Source organism: Chelon labrosus (genome assembly GCF_963514085.1).
Source record: "Chelon labrosus genome assembly, chromosome: 15".
In the NCBI taxonomy this organism is placed as follows: Eukaryota; Metazoa; Chordata; class Actinopteri; order Mugiliformes; family Mugilidae; genus Chelon; species Chelon labrosus.
In genome coordinates, this window is record NC_140348.1 from 1556201 (window position 1) to 1574662 (window position 18462).

The window sequence follows — 18462 nt, forward strand, 5'->3', positions numbered from 1 at the left end:
AGACTTACACATCTACACAATAATGGCCAAAGGACACACTCCACCGGGGGGAACGTTTCACTAACTCAAAATAGCCTGAGGAACCATGTGACTTGGAAACTATTCCTAGTAATATCTTTTATAAGGCCAGCCTCATACATAAAAATAGTGGCTTTGAAGCAGTATATGTGAAATCATAAATAGTTTTCAACTCTGAAGTCAGTGTGATATCAGCAGAACGTGCTTGTAAAACTGATTTGTTTGCTTGAGTAACTTGACTGTACATTGTGTGATATATTTTGGGATGCTCTGTGTGTGTTTGCAGAAAGTGAACGGCTCTCCTTTCATGACCAACGATGCCTGGCTTTGCCTTGGCCTACGCTGTCATAATCGCAACACTGACCAGCATAATCACAACGTCCGCAAGCAGAATATCCCCATGACTGTCGAGGTAAATGATCTTTCTGTCTCTCTCCCTCCCTCTTATTGTCACGTCCTTATTCACAAGTCATGAACAAACATGTGATCATTTTCTAAAAGTCCACACATGTGTATGGGAGTCTGTGATTAGTATAACTCAGCTATGCAGATGCGGTGTATGCATTATGTCCCCCTTAGCATTCTGTAACTGGATGTGCACACACATGCAAAAAGTCAGGTTTTAGAAGAAGAACTAACTGTTTATCTAAGATAGCAAATATGTTATATATTAAATATGTTATAATGTCAGTCATCTACCTACTGATGATATGCTATTCATATGGTCCATAATTGTTATATTACACCAATGCCACATTCTTAACCACTAACATATTATTATGCATATTACCTTTACCACCATGTCCATCACTGTTATCCTGGTATTATTGGCCTTTATTTGGATTATATTACAATCATTCTTAGAGGGCCACAGGGGGTTGGAGCCTATCCCAGCTGATGCTGGGCGGGGCAGGGTACACCAGTTTAGGTTGCCAGCCTATCACAGGGTTAACAAAAGGGCTAATATCACAATCCATGAAATACCAAATGATCAGTGTACTTTTTTTTTTTTCGCTCTTTTTTTCTGTTGCATGCATTTATTTGTTTACTTCTACTTCTGTCTCTCTTTCCTCCTTTGTATACTTGTAGTTTCAATATGTACCGGCACAACACACCCTTACATGCACACACATAACCTCCTATGTTATGTACCAATTATTTTGTCCTTTCCTGTAAGTGTTTGTGTTAATAAACTGAATAGTGTGAGGGGAAAAAAGGAGAATGGAATTTTATTCAATTCAATATTCTGTATTGTAGTGTCAGAAAGAGGCTAGGATAGACACTGTACACATGATAAAAATGTTATTTTGCATATTACTTCAGACTAGGGACAAAAAACTGCGCTGTGATATCATGTATCTGTGTTTTTCTGTTACTGAATTTTGCCACCATTTGTGTCTGATGGTGTGACATTCCTCTGAGTCTGCCTGCATTTGCAATGGTGCAGCTTGCGGCTCAGAAAGCCCGTAGCCAACAGCTGTAGCCAGTGGTGGTCCGTCTGAGTGGTGAGCTCATACTTAACAGGCAACGAAGAGGCGGGGTTTCTCTCTGTCCCTTGCTTTTCTGCCATCTCTGTTTTTTCTGTCTTTGATTGACAATAGCTGAAGACTAAACAGTGTTTCCAGGCAGCTTGCGAACAGTTGTGGTGGGCCATTCTCACTGACGCGCAATATCAGCCACTTGCTTACTGTTTCTGTCTGTCTCGTTCTCTTTTTGTACACATACTTTAAAGATTTGATCCACTTGAGTCATAAACCTCTGTTATGTTTAAATTATCCCCAGACATTCCCAAAGATCAGTTGCGGTTTGGTAAGAAGGCTTGACCTGCAGCCTCAGACAACAGGCAGCGGCTTCCACACTATAGACTGAAGAGGGCCCAATAAAAGTGGCGCCTAGCACTTGACTTACTTAGCAGCTTGCAATGTGTAGCATTCACCGCAACATGTGTTGGCACTGGGGTTATTTTTGAAATGGGAAAGCTATGCCCAGCGTCACTGCCTGTAAATCAGATGCAGTTCTTTGACAATGACATGCCATGACTACTGACTTGTTTTACGTGTGGTACAATGTTGTCTGTAAAACGCAACTTGTTGCTCCCAAAGCAGCTCTGATTTTAACTGACCGTTAGTGTGACTGTAAGCACAAGTTTGAGAGTGCGTGCCCCTGATTTGAGTGTGACAAATTGCCTGATCTGCAGTAGCCTCCTCCTATGTCTCTTCTTGCCAATGTTTGTTTCTCTGTGAGTCCCTGTAGAGAAGCTCTTGTTTCCCTCTATACCTGTTAGCAGGAGAAACCCTGCCAAGCCTTGAGGTTGTCAGTCATCGCCAGGTGGTTATGTTTATTTACAGGAGGTTCTTGGCTCTAATCCATGTTTTCCTAACGATGCAACTAAAGCATATTAAGTGACACATAACATATGTGGCTCCAGCCGAGGCCATTTTAATTGTTCGTTGGGTAGATGCTCAGTTAACAAAGCTCTAAATGCCAGAGGCTTCGGTGTCTGAGCTAAGCTCTTGTGTTGATGTTCAATCACTGATGTGTGGATGGTGGAGAGTGGAAATGACAGTTTGAATAAAGTTCCTGGCTTATCATTCTACAGATATTGTAACTGTGTTTGTTTTGTGTCTTTAACAGCAATTCAAGAAAAATCTGAAGGGAGTAAATGGAAACAAAGACTTTGACCAGGACATGTTGGAGGATATCTACAATGCTATCAAGTAAGCTGTCATCAAACCATTGTGATTTTGGTACTTTGGACTTGACATTACCATTCCCATTCCCACATTACCGCTCCTTTCTCAAAATTGTCAAAATATTTTCAAATTGCTGATGAACTGTTAAGATCAAATTCCAAAGATATTCAATTTGTAAAGATGGAGAAGCTGGAAATGATAAATGTTGGGCAGGCATCATCATTTCAGCTTTTCTGTCAAGTAAACAAAAGCTAGTCTTTTTTTTATTAGGCTGACCTGATAAACACATTTGCCCGTTTTAATTTACTTTGTTTTGGCCAATTCTTTTGCTTTTTTTGTTTGTTTTTAGACTTAATTTAATACTTGAGAACTTTGGCTTGAGTCAAGATTTAAAGTGAAATTTTAAAAATGGTCTTTGATGACAAAAGAGAGCTGACGGCGGAGATGGTTTTCTCTCTGTAGGAACGAGGAGATTGTGATGCCAGATGAGCAGACCGGTTTAGTGAAAGAGAACTACGTATGGAGTGTGTTATTACACCGCGGTGCAACACCAGAGGGTCTTTTCCTCCACCTTCCACCTGGAAGCTACGACCACGACTTGTTCACCATGACCTGGGGTCCTACCATTGCTGCCCTCTCCTATGTCTTTGACAAGAGCCTAGATGACAACATCATTCAGAAGGCCATTGCTGGTTTCAGGTACGCAAGTTCACAATACCCAGCGGCTGAGTTCATGGAACAGGGAGTTCATTTTTTAATCCAAATGCTTTTCATTGAACATTTTGAACGTTTAACATACAAAGGTATAGGTAGGAATTAATAGTAACTGACAACAAACATGCAAAATCCAAAGTGCATCATTTTTCTTAAGTTAAGCGCCTCTCACCCTCCAGGAACCCAAACAAAGCCACTAAAGGATTTGGGTCCAGTGTAGTGTGGATAGTGTGTAGAAGACTTCTCTCCAGTCATTTTTGAGGCTGGGGCAGGATCAGTACATGTGAATAAGGAAGGCTTCAGCAGAATGACCTCTAATGCAGTATGGGGGAGAACTTTGCTTTTAGAGAGACAGACTGAATGAAGATTTAAAAGTTCAGCCAGACAGCGTGCACATCTTCAGATCTTCCTGGTGTACAAGTTGTCAGCCCGTCCTTTATTGCTATCGGATGTTTACTTAAAACTCGAACTTAGCTGAAGTGAAAATAGAAAAAGTGGTTACATTGCATTATATTCTATTTCCGCAGACGTCTAAGTAGTTTTTATATCATTTTATATCCACAGTGGCTTGAGAACTGAACTATATATTGGGAGTAATTGAGTTGAAATGTACCTGCAAGCCTTTAGTGATTAAATCTTCAGGATAGGAATCTTCAGCATGGCGTCTTCTGTTTTGTGTATTAGTGGTATGTTGAGTCATGTGTCTCTGTCTTTGCAGAAAATGTGCAATGATAGCGGCTCACTATGGCTTTAATGATGTGTTCGACAATTTGATCATCTCCCTCTGCAAGTTCACCACTCTGAGTAGTGAGGTAAGGGTCCTCTAATAAAAATCCACCACATCGTATTGTGTTAACAGGATCCAGTTTGTTTTTCACACTGTTTTCAAAAAGATAGATTAGTAAACATTGATTATTGCCCGTTTCCATGCTTGACTACTACTACAATAATCTGATCATGGTGATAATATACTCTATGAACACAAAACAAGGAATTTTGGGGACAGCAAAAAAAAAAAAAAAAAAAAGTTATTTTAATAAATGAGTCAGTCAATATTTGATCTTTTCCGTCATTCTGTGAGCAAACTTGATTATGCTGCTCGTGCTTGTGCAATCTGAAAGGAGGTGGTTACCTCACTATGTATTTTATAATATGTTTTTCTAATTAAGAATCAGTGTCTGATGTAGATTCCTGTCTGAGATATGTGGTTCAGTGATGGTAGTGAGGATTTTATTGAGAGCTACTAATATCTGTAACGTAATGAAAGTAATGATCTGGTATAAACATCATTCATTTTCTGTAACTTAAAAATAAAAATGCATCAGAATGTCTGACCGTTGGTCTTTCTCTACAGGCTGTGGAAAACCTTCCTACAGTGTTTGGCAGCAACAGTAAGGCACAGACAGCGGCCAAGACAGTGTTTGACCTTGCCCACCGGCATGGCAACATCCTGAGGGAGGGCTGGAAGAACATCATGGACTCCATGCTGCAGCTGTTCAGAGCGGAGCTCCTGCCCAAAGCCATGGTTGAGGTCAGGACTCCATTGCTAAATTCTAAACACTCTTTCCACTCTGTCAATGTCTGCTTTGTGGTAAAAGTGCAGATATAGTTTGTGGGTTGCAGTTTCTGAAAAGGAAAAGCATTTTATTTATTGTGCTGCCCTCTGTTGTTCAGTATTTGGTATTGTTTTTGTTGCCTCAGGTGGAGGATTTTGTGGAGCCAAATGGGAAAATATCTCTTCAAAGAGAGGAAACACCATCAAATCGGTATGCAGTCTTCCCCAATCTATAGATATATCCATAAGAGAAGTCAATTAGAAAATGTCAGAAGTTATTTGTGTATTATTTATTTTAGTCATCTGTCCAGCCATGCTTGTCTCAAGTGTTGTTAAGTGTTTTCTCAAAGAGACCAGCCTTTTATATTAAGCAATTTGTGCATCATACTTGGCCTCCTCGTCAGGATTGTTTAGTCAAGAGTAAAAGTTCATTTTTCTTCCTTATCAGTGGTGAGTCAGCCGTGTTAAGTTTTGTCAACTGGCTGACGCTGAGTGGAGCTGAGCAGTCAGGACTCCGAGGACCATCCACAGAAAACCAGGAAGCCAAGCAGGCTGCCATTCACTGCATAAAGGTACTGAACACTCAGCATGATACCTTCCTACCACTATCTGAAGTTAAGATTATGTATAATACAACATATACGGATCTGTTTTATCCTTTCAGTTTTTGAATAGACACATTTCATATTTGAGGTCTAGTGTTTTCTCTTGTACTGTTCATTTTTTGTTGTATTATTGCATTGCAGGAGCATTTTTTCGTGCACCTGTTCTTGATTTCCTGAGTTAAAAATCATCAACCACTAGTAACGTGTGGCTAAAGCCTGAAACACCCTGATTTCTTAATGACATGCTTACTTTCCCTTCAAGACTGGAGATGCAAAGGTTTATTCTGTTGTTATATTCAGTTTGAAAACAGCTGTTGCTTTCCACATGAGAACCACTGACTAAAATAGACTATATTTTCCACAAGTGCTAACTGCATATTTAGAAAATAAGTAGGAAATTATTAAGAATTCCCACAACTGAAAACACAAACTCTACCTAATATGTGTGGTCCAAGCAGTTGAGCTTAAGAACCCTGTTGATTTTGTGCCGCTTATCCTCAGCCCTATTCTCATTTATTGTTTTCTATATGTTTTTGTGCAGCAATAACCATAAATCCTAGAACCACAAAACTTCAGGACAGGTCAAGGTCACCTACAGACTTTTCTGATCTTTTTGTTGAGTTGTTAAAGAATCCATATCAATTATACATACCAATAGTACTGCTTAATTTAATTCAAAAATAGTCATTTGGACACGTCTTCGCTGGAGTTCACAGTAGCCACATCAGATGTCTCTGAAAGCAGATGTATATACTGTACCTCAACCGTGCATCGGCATATAACATATAAGAGTTGTGCTTCCTGTCAAATAAAAAAAAAAAAAAAACAAGTCATCAAATCTCTTTTGATCCCGATCATTGCCAGTTGCAACTGTACTTTTGACTTCATGGACAGTAAAGGCTTTTTTGGTTTGTTGTAATGACTTACATTTTTTTAAATATGCAGTTGTTCTTCTTTCTTTCTAGCAATGTGACCCAGAGAAGCTGATCACAGAGAGTAAATTCCTGCAACTGGAATCTCTACAGGAGCTGATGAAGGTTCGTATCATTTGTTACCACCATTTAGCTTAGTCTTAGGTGCTTGTATGCTGCTTCTGATCGCAGTGGAGAGCAGATAGGAAGAACTGAAAAAACATAGCACCCAGTTCACATCGAAATGATGGGAACTGGTTGACAGAAGTAATGAACTAATCAGCCAAATAATAATTAGGCTTCAAATCTGTAGTTCTGTTTCTTTTGTTATAAGTTTATGTTATAAGTCTGAATGTTATAAGGCTGAAGGCATTGTTTACAGACCTTAATTTTAAAGACACAGAAAGAAAACTGTCAGAAACACAGTCATTTTCACTGTTTTCCATCAAATCCTTAATTGTATTATTTTGTATGATTCTCTTGTGGTCTTAAAGGTCCACAGTGTGAGTCTGCTAGGCTTAAAAAAGAATAGCACTTTAAAGTATGTGACTCTTAATGACTTTTAATCTTCATTTAAATAATTGTGGCATGTATTTAGTTATAATACTGCATTTGATTTGGACAGTAATAGTCAGTTCTGGTATTGACCTGTGCGGGTTCACTAAACTGGATCTATGCAGGGCTCTGGTTTAGATAAATTGAATCTAATAAACAACATTTACATAACTGTTCAATAACTGGATTCTCCTCCTTAGGCTCTGATATCAGTCACTCCAGATGAAGAGACATACGATGAAGAGGATGCTGCCTTTTGTTTAGAGATGTTGCTGCGCATTGTTCTGGAGAACAGGTAGGATAGCTGATAAATGTAAATGGTCTTGTTTTTGCGTAGTGCTTTTCTACCTCAAAGCACTTTACTGTCACAGGCACATCCAGCCATTCACTCTCACACACAGGGAGCAACTGGGGGTCATTGGTCTTGCTCAAGGACCCTTCAGTGTGTGGCATACCTTCTCAAAAAAAGGTGACTGTGTTATTTCTAACCCAATAACCATCTCTTTGTCTGTTTGTATGTGCAGAGACCGTGTATCCTGTGTGTGGCAGACAGTGCGTGACCACCTCTGCCACCTTTGTGTTCATGCCACCGAGAGCTGCTTTCTGGTGGAAAGGGCTGTGGTGGGACTCCTTCGACTTGCAATCCGCCTACTAAGACGAGAAGACATTAGCTCTCAGGTACACCAAAACACATACATGCACTTACCTTCATGCACAACAACAGATTTCGGGTCAGCAGACTGTCCCAGTGGTAGCCTTTCAGCCCTGCAAGTCGTTTGTCCAGCACATCCCACAGAGGCTGGACTGGATTTACACCGATGTTAGTCCCCCTTTTGCTGTGAAAACAGCCCAGACCCGTTGAGGCATGGACTCCACTAGACCCCTGAAGGTGTGCTGTGGTATCTGGCACCAAGATGTTAGCAGCAGATCCTTTAAGTCCTGTAAGTTGTGAGGTGGGGCCTCCATAGATCGGATTGTTTGTCCAGCATATCCCACAGATGCACACGCACCTGGCCATCCACGTGATGTTAAAAAAACGTGATTGATCAGACCAGGCCACCTTCTTCCATTGTTCCGTGGTCCAGTTCTGGTGCTCATGTGTCCATTGTTGGTGCTTTCTGCGGTGGACAGGGGTCAGCATGGGCACCCTGACTAGTCTGCAGCTGTGCAGCCCCATACGCAACAAACAGTTGTGTATTCTGACACCTTTCCATCAGAACCAGCATTAACTTCTTCAGCAATTTGGGCTACAGTAACTTATCTGTTTAATCGAACCACACCGGCCAGCCGTCGCTTCCCACATGCATCAATAAGCCTTGGCCACCCGGGATCCTGTCGTCAGTTTACCACTGTTCCTTCCTTGGACCACTTTTGATAGATAGTGACCACTGCAGACTGGGAACACCCCACAAGAGCTGCAGTTTTGGAGATGCTCTTAACCAGCAATCACAGTTTGGCCCTTGTCAAACTCACTCAAATGTTTATGCTTGTTAATTTTCCCTGCTTCTAACACATCAACTTTGATGACATGATGTTCACTTACTATACCTCATTGTTGGCACATATACAAATACCAATCTCATAATCCCTCAGCAGCATGGCAAATATAAATGTGACACAATTAAATTGTTCAGGTGTTGTTCTCCTCTGAGTTTTCTTTCATCAGGTTTACAAAGCGAATTTTACATTCAGTGATTTAGGTCAGGGACTTAGTTTTGTTCTGCCAGCCAAATATAAAACAATAATTAGTAGAAATACATTTACCATGTAAGAGAAGGTTGAAGCATACTGAAATGTTATATCCTCCTCATTATGTCACGACACCGTGATTGAAGGCTTCTCTGGTGGTGTTGCCAGTTTCAGTGTGTTTGACTGCATTATCATTATTATTATTATTTGTATAACTATTACTTAAACTGGAGAATGTACCAATGTACCAGAACATACCATTAACACTGTAGAACATTCACCATACACTGATGTTCTCTTACCCTTTACACCCACAGGTTCTTCTCTCCCTGCGTCTCCTACTGATGATGAAACCTCATGTCCTGTCCCGGGTCAGCAGGGAGGTGGCCTTTGGCCTTCATGAGCTGCTGAAGACTAATGCAGCCAACATCCACTGTACAGATGACTGGTACACACTCTTCTCCTTGCTGGAGTGCATCGGAGCTGGAGTGAAACCTCCTGCCTCCTTCCAGCTCGCCTCCACTACTGCTGACAATGACACAGGTGGAGTGTTTCTCTCAGCATCATTGGAATCAAGGTTTTCTTGGAAATGAGGACCTTTACCAGCATGACATTGAGCAGTGCACAGTTTGAGTTTAGCTGATAAACACAAAAGAATAATAAGAAGTGATTCCTATTTTCCTCCAGAGTTCTAGTCCATATTGTACAGAGAATATGTATAATTTTTCAGCAGATGGCCCTAACAAGTATTTTTTTTAAATATGCATATCAAGTAAATTTCTGAGTGGGATATAAAAAGTATAGAACAAAGATAGATAATGTTAGATTTTTCGCGTAAAAAGCAAAGTGACACATGAGAGAAAATGAATGGATGAATGAATGCATGGACTTTGTGTCTCCAGGTGCTCAGTCAGACAGTGAGCTGTCATCTCGTCATCCCAGTGAAGTGAGTTTGGACCGGGGCTACACATCTGACTCAGAAGTATACACTGAGCACAACAAGACCAGGATTCCTCGCTCCACAACTGATGTGGACGTAGCAAATAGTGGATGGCTTATGGCAAGCGGACACACACATGCTTAGATAGATGATAAGCAGCAAAGTATACTTTCTGTTGTATTTGTATTTTCCAGTCATATGTGTTGAGTATCACATATAAACCAGTTTGTTACTCTAACCTTAAAAATATATACATTTAAAATTCTTTAAAAACACAGCAGTCAAGAAATTTGTATTCCTGTTATTTCTAATATGTTTTTAAGAATATTATATAAAAATAATTACTAGTCTTCCATCTACAGGGGCAAATTCTGATCTATGTTTTTTTCCTGGGGTTTGTCTTTTTTTCCAGGTTGGGAAAGATGACCTGGAGTCAAGTAAGACCCACCTAATAAGCTGTAAAGCTCAACTCAATCACCCACTCGTCAACCAGTACAGTCTGACGCTGGGTCAGGACCTGGGCCAGCACGACACTAAATCTCTGATCAAATGTGTGGAAACGCTCTCCTTTATCGTCCGCGACGCTGCCCATGTCACTCCTGACAACTTTGAACTGTGTGTCAGAGCTATACGAGTGTTTGTGGAGGCCAGCCTCAATGGAGGTGAGACACCGAAATGCACTTGAATAGAAACTTTTTTTAAGATAAAACAAGAGCATACTAACCATGCCAGTGGCCAGTGGCTTAGTATATCTACCCATATGTAAACTAATCCTGATGTGTAAAATCAGATCATTTTATTGCCTTTTGAAGTTCACTATACTGCTATATAAAGCTAAAAAATTCCAGACAGGCTATTCATTGTCACATAAGTTGTCTTTTTTTACTGCAATAACAAAATGAACATTAACATGAATGATACTCGGTGTCCAGCTGAGATCTTAACATCTTCCACTTATTCTGGTGTTGTTAACCATGACCATTCAAATAGCTTTTTATGCAAGGAGTTTTAGCGCTTATTTTGCCACTCCTGTATGATTACTTTTGAGGCTCTGTTTACACTTCCCATACGGGCATACTTTTCATGCAAAGTATGAAACCCATTTTGACAAGAAGATATCAAAGATATTGCAGCCACCATCATCCTTCATAAATTTAGTATTCCCTGGACAGGTTCATTTCTAATTTCTAATTTCTGATTCAAACTACACTCATTTTCCTTAACTTACAGTATGTAATATTATCTAGAGATTCAGTTAGCAACCATACACTCTCTTGTTGTGCTTGCTGTTTTTTATTACTTCTCCTTTATTTCCTCCTCATTGTTCCGTCCCACATTCTTGTTTTTCTTCTTCCTTTTCCTGCCATTTATCCTCTGTGTCATCTGCCCTTCAAACCTCTTCTCTTTGTTTCCATTCATTCCTCCTTGTACTGTTTATTTGATCTACAGTAAGACAGGGATTAAGGTTGAGAAATAGCAGTGGTGCTCTTGTTCTTTTTGCATAGGTGATGGCCTATTCATTTTGCCCTAGTGCTTTAGGCCATTGGATCCGTTCTGTCAACAGAGCTTTACACAGACGAACAAGAGCGATGGGGTCGATCAAAGCGCTGGGCTAAGGCATGGTGCTAATCTGTATGAGACACTTATAGAAAGTGCAAAACCTGCTATTACTCTGTTGAGCTTCTGTGGTCTGCCTTCAAATCTTTTTGTAAAAGATGATTTCAGTATAAATGGAAAGTTTTGCTAATGGCCCCTTTATAGACTGTAGCACTTCACATAGTGTTGTAGCCAATTGCCTCAAGCCATAAAAAAAAGGGTGTTATGATGACTGATGTTTTTCCGTTATCCATTACTAAAGCTTTTTCAGTGCTTCAGTCAGTCTGAAGATTAAGTTTCTATTTTTTCCAGTGCTGTGATAATTGTAGGCAACTAAAACTACAGAATTACACTTGAGGAACAGTTTTAGTCAGGGTTAAATGGGAACTATGTCGAAGGATGGTGGTAAACGCCTCTGCCAAAGTCACCTGTTTTGTTGAATCAACCACACGCCAAGGTTTGAATTGTTACTCCTTGTGGAATGTAAGAAGTGGTATTGGCCTGTTGTGGTACAGAGGGATAAAATGTATAGCAGATCTAAACTGACAATGCTGAAGTGTTAAGAAAGATCAAGGCTGCCTCTCTAGTTTTAGATCCTAAATGACAGTTTTTCCAATGTTTTGCTTCATCAGGTTACCGTAACCACGACAAGAAGAAGAGCCACAAGTACGACTCCTCCAAGTCCCGGCTGAGAAAGAAAGTAGGAGGCAAAGAAAAGGATAACGGAGGCGGCATGAGGCGAGGCAGCAGCCGGACATCCAGCCACCGTCCAGCACGTTCCCACAGCGATGACGAGGAGGAGGAGGGAGTCCCAGCCAGCTACCACACTGTGTCATTACAGGTTAGTCAGGATGTAAGTACAACGGCCCTCTTTACCCTTCTACCTTATGTCAATTTGTACCCAATTGTCCCAAAATCATCTTGTTTTACCTGCATGTTTCTTACCCAGTATGGATGTTAAGTTCATTCCTGGACTAAAATGCCCCTCCCCCAAGGTGTCTGTGGCATCAAGATGATTTTGGGAAACAATGACTTTGGGTACCAAAGGGACATTTAGGCTGGGTGTAACTCAGTGTTGAGAAGTGTGATGCTATGCATTCACACATTGTAAAGCAAAGGAGCATTTACAATCCTGTTAGTCATAAACTTATTCTTACACCCCTCCTAATAGGATCCCATTTTTCCTGTTTCTGGTGTGGTGTTGGTTTGGATGGGAATGTACTACCTGTTTATTTTCACCCTCTTGTCACCTGCCACAGTCGTACCTGCAATCCCTATCACCACATGCAGTATGACTTAAATGGGCATTTTAGTTACCTTGTTCATTTCACAGTTCTCCATGTTGTGGTGCACTTACTGTAATTGTTTGGCAAACTTCTTGGCTAACTTGGGACTTTATGCTAACCAACCAACGTCTAACAACATCCTGTTAAGCAGTTTGCTGTTTTGGCATGGATGGGATCAGGAATAAATTATTATCCTTTCATTTGGGTAGAATGGGAACATGATGGTGCTGTGTATTATTTTCCTCTATGCATTCATACATAGACAAACATAGATGGCACATAATACGCATTAAGATTTGTTTATAAGACACAATTAACCTCACCTCTAAAAGGGCAGTTGTAGCAATACAATAGACGGTGTGATAAGGATAAACCTGCAGGTTTGTTCAACTGTTCCATAGCTGGATAATGTCATTTCTATTTCTCATATACACCAGTGTAATGTCCTGTTGCCTGATTGTTTCTAATAGTTTAAAGGCAAACATGTACAGAACAGCAGTGACAGTCAACATCATTGTTGACGGTAGTAAATGATAGAACCTTCGATCTAAAGATTTGACCAAACGTATCCAGTCTTACTTTAATGCCGAGCATACAGTGTAAAACCTTGCACCCCGTTATTGTTAACACAGTTTTTTTTTTTAATGGCGGTGCAGCTATTAGACCTGATGCACACCCTGCACACCCGGGCAGCCAGCATCTACAGCTCCTGGGCAGAGGAACAGCGCCATCTAGAGGCTTCAGGCAGGAAGATCGAAGCTGACTCCCAGACTCTGTGGACCAGCTGCTGGTGCCCCCTCCTCCAAGGTAGGCCAGCATGACGGTGACACAGGAGAGAGACTATGCAATGGAGTCTTCTACAACTTATTACTAAATGAAATGAATCATTTGCGGTTTTGTTCATGTTAATCTTTACTGTTTTGGATGAAATATCAGAGCTCTCGTCATGTAATAATGACGGAATAATTGTCACTTTAGCACACGCTAACAGTATATAGTAAAGCTGATCCTATGAAAACAATGTTTAGCTGCAATATATGTATTCTTTTCACAAATCTCATTGACACTAGAATAAGCTGTTATTAAAAAGAAGTACTCATATTTGCCTGGGGATACTGTTCCTGAAGTCAGAATAGTTCAGAATGATTAAGTCTTAATTATTTTGCAACCAGTTTCACTTGTCCTGCAGATTAGACCAGTTACTATTTAGTCAATAGAAGTGTAAAATCTTTAAAATGTATCCTGACACAACAGCTATTTGTGTTGACAAGGAGTACAGTATAAAAGCATTTATGTGCTGAGCTAGAATATCCGTGCCACATAATGTTAGGTATGTGTGAACATGTGTTATTTGTTGCTCCGTACAGGCATTGCTTGGCTGTGTTGTGATGCCCGGCGACAGGTTCGCATGCAGGCCCTCACCTATCTGCAGAGAGCCCTGCTCGTCCATGACCTGCAGACTCTTGATGCTACTGAGTGGGAGTCTTGCTTCAACAAGGTACGGAAGAAGAGGAGAAAGTAAACCTGCTAATAATGTTGGACGATATGAGACTCTGAATGGCTCGTAGTTCTTTTTTCTTACACTTCATTTATAATTTCAGAACTATCTTGCTTGTTTTAGAGGCACTAACTTGCTGATGATGATGTATTTGTGGTTGTGTATACGTGTGTGTTGGCAGGTGCTTTTCCCGCTGCTGACTAAGCTGCTTGACAACATTAGCCCAGCAGATGTGGGTGGTATGGAGGAGACCAGAATGAGAGCCTGCACGCTGCTGTCAAAGGTTTGAAGCACCACACACTGACAACAATCAGATGTGTCCTTCATTTCAAAGTAGACATCTCCCATTGGTGCATTTATTTGTCCGTGTTGCAGCTCTTTGCTGTGTTACTTTTTTGTCTTAGCTCTTTGAAATCAAATGAACATTTAAAACCAATAGCCTGGCCTTTGATTGTGTCCAAATTAAAGGATATATTATCTGGATGAACTGGACATATTTAACGTTTTCTTGTATAATAGAGTTTTCTTTGTACTGCAGTATGCCCCATTGAGTGGAGTGTAATAGTATGAAGTGAACTCTCCTTGTATCTACCAGTTGAGGTATAACTCTGTTTGCTTTTTTTGCCAGGTTTTCCTCCAGCATCTGTCTCCTCTTCTGTCTCTGCCAACCTTTGCTGCCCTTTGGCTCACTATTCTGGATTTCATGGACAAGTACATGCATGCAGGATCTAGTGACTTACTGGTGAGGATAGTCATAGTACTAATGTACGAGATTGTAACGTTAAGCTACGACTGAATCATATACTGGTGTCCGCAAGCATAAAGAGATGTCAGATTAACTGTTAGTGTGAGTACTTGTTACACCTGCAAACAGTGTTTCAAAGACATGAAGAAAGACCGTTTGTTTAAGCATGAATGAGCTACCTAACAGTGTCAAAATAAACTCACCTGAGCAGAAAAAGGAGTTTGAAGGTTCTGAGCCTGGTGTTGTGAGACGGCTGATGTGTTTGTGTTTGTATGTATAGTTGGAGGCAATCCCAGAGTCTCTGAAGAACATGCTGCTGGTTATGGACACGGCAGGCATATTCCACAGTGCTGACTCCAGGACAGGGTACTCAGACCTGTGGGAGATAACCTGGGAACGAATCGTCTGCTTCCTGCCTCATCTGAGGGAGGAGCTCTTCAAACAGACAGTCATTCAGGGTACGCAGCATCGTACATTCCATACAATTAGAAGTCGGTTTGACGTGATGCCATGACAACATGTATACATTAGTATTTTGCTATCAGGGCCTTGACATTGGTCTCTCTCATGTATTATCTTTGTTTGTAGAACCAGTGGCCAGTCCCCCAGCAGAGGCTGTACAGCCGACATCCCCAGCAGGCAAGCCTCAGTCCCCTCAAGCGTCTCCACCACCTGCCCAGCCGCCTTCGCCGGTTCCACTCAACCCTGCAGAGGCTCTGACCTCCAGTAGGCCAGCATCACCCCACGAGTCCCCAGCCAGTGCCAATGGTAAAACTGCTGAAAACTGCTTGGGTCGAATTAAAACAATAAAATACATGTCAAATACGTTTTTTTTTTTTTTTTTCCAAGGATGGTTTCATTGATGGGAGTCACTGATAACAGACTCTGGCTCCAAACACGTGTTAACATGTCTGTTTTGTTTTTCAGGATCCGATCGATCATCTCCAGTCCCATCCTCCCTTCCCCCCATGCCAGTGCCATTAACCACGTCTCCTGCCCAGGCCCCCTCACCCCTGAGCCAGTCCCCCCTCATCCTGCAGCCCCTCGCCTCTCCCCTGCAGGTTGGCGTCCCGCCCATGTCCCTGCCGATCATCCTGAACCCTGCCCTCATAGAAGCCACTTCCCCTGTGCCGCTGCTTCCCGGTCCCAGGCCCACGAGTCCTTCTGACGAGGTCAAGTGAGAACCCGCCTGCCCTCCAGCCACACGCTCCAACAACTGGACCCAACTATAACTTCAAGAGCAGCTTGTCACCTAGTCTGACATGATGTTATATGTGTGACAAGACGAATTCGATGAATGATGGTACCTTCGACTTAAAGGAAGAATTCCCCTCAACATGTGACACCGTTTTAAAAACATAGTTTGCTGGACCACTTTGTTTCCTTTTTGCCTTTTTTTTTTTTTTCTCCCCGCCATCTTCTATTACCACTGGTTAAATGGTGACAATGTGAGAACGTGCCCAGATATGTGGCAACAAAACATCCAGCATAAAAGTCAAATTCTGATTAAAATAAATTGGGTTCGGAGATTAAAATTAGAAAATCTATAGCACTTAGAGTGCTGTCATTCTGTAATCTATATTTTTGGGCGTGTTGATAACCTGGGGACAGTTTGTTATGTCACCTATGAGCAATTTATTGGCTGATTCCAGCACTTTTAAAATCAGTGTGTTGGGTACATTTTAGTAATACAATAAAAACTAGATTTCCCCACCACTTTTATTCTTGGGAACATGAGGAAGGCTTTAAATTCTAAGTCTGGTGTTTTATCTTAAAATGTCCTAAAAATGACCAAAACCAGGAATGGATTCCTTCATCTCATGTTCAGTAATTTACTAAAAGAGCAGGACACTGAAGCATTTATCAACCAACCAGGAGGGAATGATGCAGTGAAGTCGTGCGTCTCATAGTGTGGCATAACAGACTGGACGTTAGGGTTTAGTCTGTGACTTCAAATGAACAGCCACCCTACCACAGGTATTAACTTGACAAGACCAGGCTGACCTCAACCCTCTGCTCATATGCCTGTGCTTCGTAATAATCTAGAGATTTAGCTGGGAAAGTTAAGATTCATGTAAGTTAGGAGTACTGCACGTTGTTGATTAAAGAAAGGCTGTCACCTCAGCCGGATGTTCACAGAGCTGTTACTGATATCACATCATCAGGGATCAGTGTCTGTTTCTGAATTGTACAGAAAGACAAAATAAATGACCTTATTTATATAGCTGTCTTTTTTTTTTGTGTGTTCTCCAGTAACGGCCACGGCCACAGAGACATCGCCTGTACTGATTTGTTTCTTTTTGTATGTGAAGCTTGCTGTGGACAGCGGTCCACGTGTATAACCCCCAGAGCCCCAGGGGGAGTTCTTCATAGAACACCCTCCTGTTGCAACGATGGAAAACCAGAAGAGCACTAAGTTAACACCTTATTGATGAATACTTCATGTTGAAATCGGATTACCACTGACACCACTCTGTATAATCTGGGAAGCAATTTTAAATTCTGGCGTGTATTTTAGTTGCACCGCATGATTTACATTGAGTGATTTGATTGGACAGAGGTTGCCTTCACTCACGTTCAGTTGTTTTTAATGTTTAACGTCATTCTTGCTGGTTCGGAAGCACTCTGTTGAGCTCAGGTGTGTCTTGGTCCACTTCTTGTTTACAGACGTTTCAGAGCTCTGTGTAATAGGACTCATCTGTAACCACGGCAACAGAGGGACGTTTCCTGATGCATCGGAAATGTAAATGAGTTAAAGGAAATTTAACTGATTTTTTTTTTTATCTAGTGACCTCAGACCAACGTTTCACTCGACTGTCTCTGTGTCTGCTTGTTTGCTCATACATATGAGATCCATGTGGTACCAAGGAGGGAAGCAGCAGTAAAATATCACCACACCAGTCCCATTGATTGACTTCACCAAAACACCAGAGTAAAATTCAAACAAGATCATTCAGGTTTCAAAATGAAATACGTCAGAGCTATATATAGAGCTATTTGCATTCCCACAGTGCATATTCAGTTGTGATCATGTTTCTTAATCAGGTACTCGGCTGCTGGAGTTTGCTTCCCCAGATGCGTGCTGACATTCTTGCATGCTGATTGTGCCCTGTGGACCATAACGAGTAATCCTGACAAATTGAGTAATTCAACATTTAATGCCAAACATGTCTTTGAGGTGTGTGGATGTGGCCTAAAAGCTTAAGATTCAAAATGACCCTGGTATTCTCTAAGTGGTGTTTAATGTTATTTATTGAACTGGGTAAGAGGAGATGGTCTTTGCTCTGCAGTACAGTAGTGTGTGTGTGTCGGTCAGTAACACTACAGCCTTATAGAGCCAACGTGTAAGCTGTGGGTATAGCTGTTGTACGGGACTCTTAGCTTTATCAGGAGCAGATTCTTGCTTGAACAGGAAGTAACGTGAATATAATGTGTGTGTATATATATAAATATATATAATTAAAAGGTAACATACTTTTTACTATGAATAAATATAATCTTACGGTGCTGGCGTTTGTGTTGTTTTTTTGTTTTTTTTTTACTGTCAGTGAATGTGAAATATAGGAGCACAACCATAGACTGTAAATAAAGATGAACAGCAGAGCAGCTCCTCAAAAGTGAAGCCAAAACAAGTAGAGCTCCCCCTGGTGGCTCGCT

At 41.1% G+C, this 18462-nt stretch overlaps 1 protein-coding gene across 1 annotated transcript in view; it reads left to right on the top strand.

Moving 5' to 3' along the window:
- Positions 1–17027, top strand: part of gbf1 (golgi brefeldin A resistant guanine nucleotide exchange factor 1) — a 72567-nt gene extending 55540 nt beyond the window's left edge. The window contains 20 exon segments of the mRNA XM_084562039.1: positions 2653–2735; positions 3174–3410; positions 4144–4237; positions 4780–4956; positions 5127–5191; positions 5429–5552; positions 6551–6622; positions 7252–7346; positions 7576–7729; positions 9058–9283; positions 9643–9800; positions 10093–10342; positions 11909–12117; positions 13219–13369; positions 13930–14060; positions 14242–14343; positions 14689–14802; positions 15086–15263; positions 15394–15573; positions 15733–17027. Coding sequence (XP_084418165.1) covers positions 2653–2735; positions 3174–3410; positions 4144–4237; positions 4780–4956; positions 5127–5191; positions 5429–5552; positions 6551–6622; positions 7252–7346; positions 7576–7729; positions 9058–9283; positions 9643–9800; positions 10093–10342; positions 11909–12117; positions 13219–13369; positions 13930–14060; positions 14242–14343; positions 14689–14802; positions 15086–15263; positions 15394–15573; positions 15733–15986 — 3054 coding nt within the window. The 3' untranslated portion in view covers positions 15987–17027.
- Positions 17028–18462: the final 1435 nt, after the last annotated feature.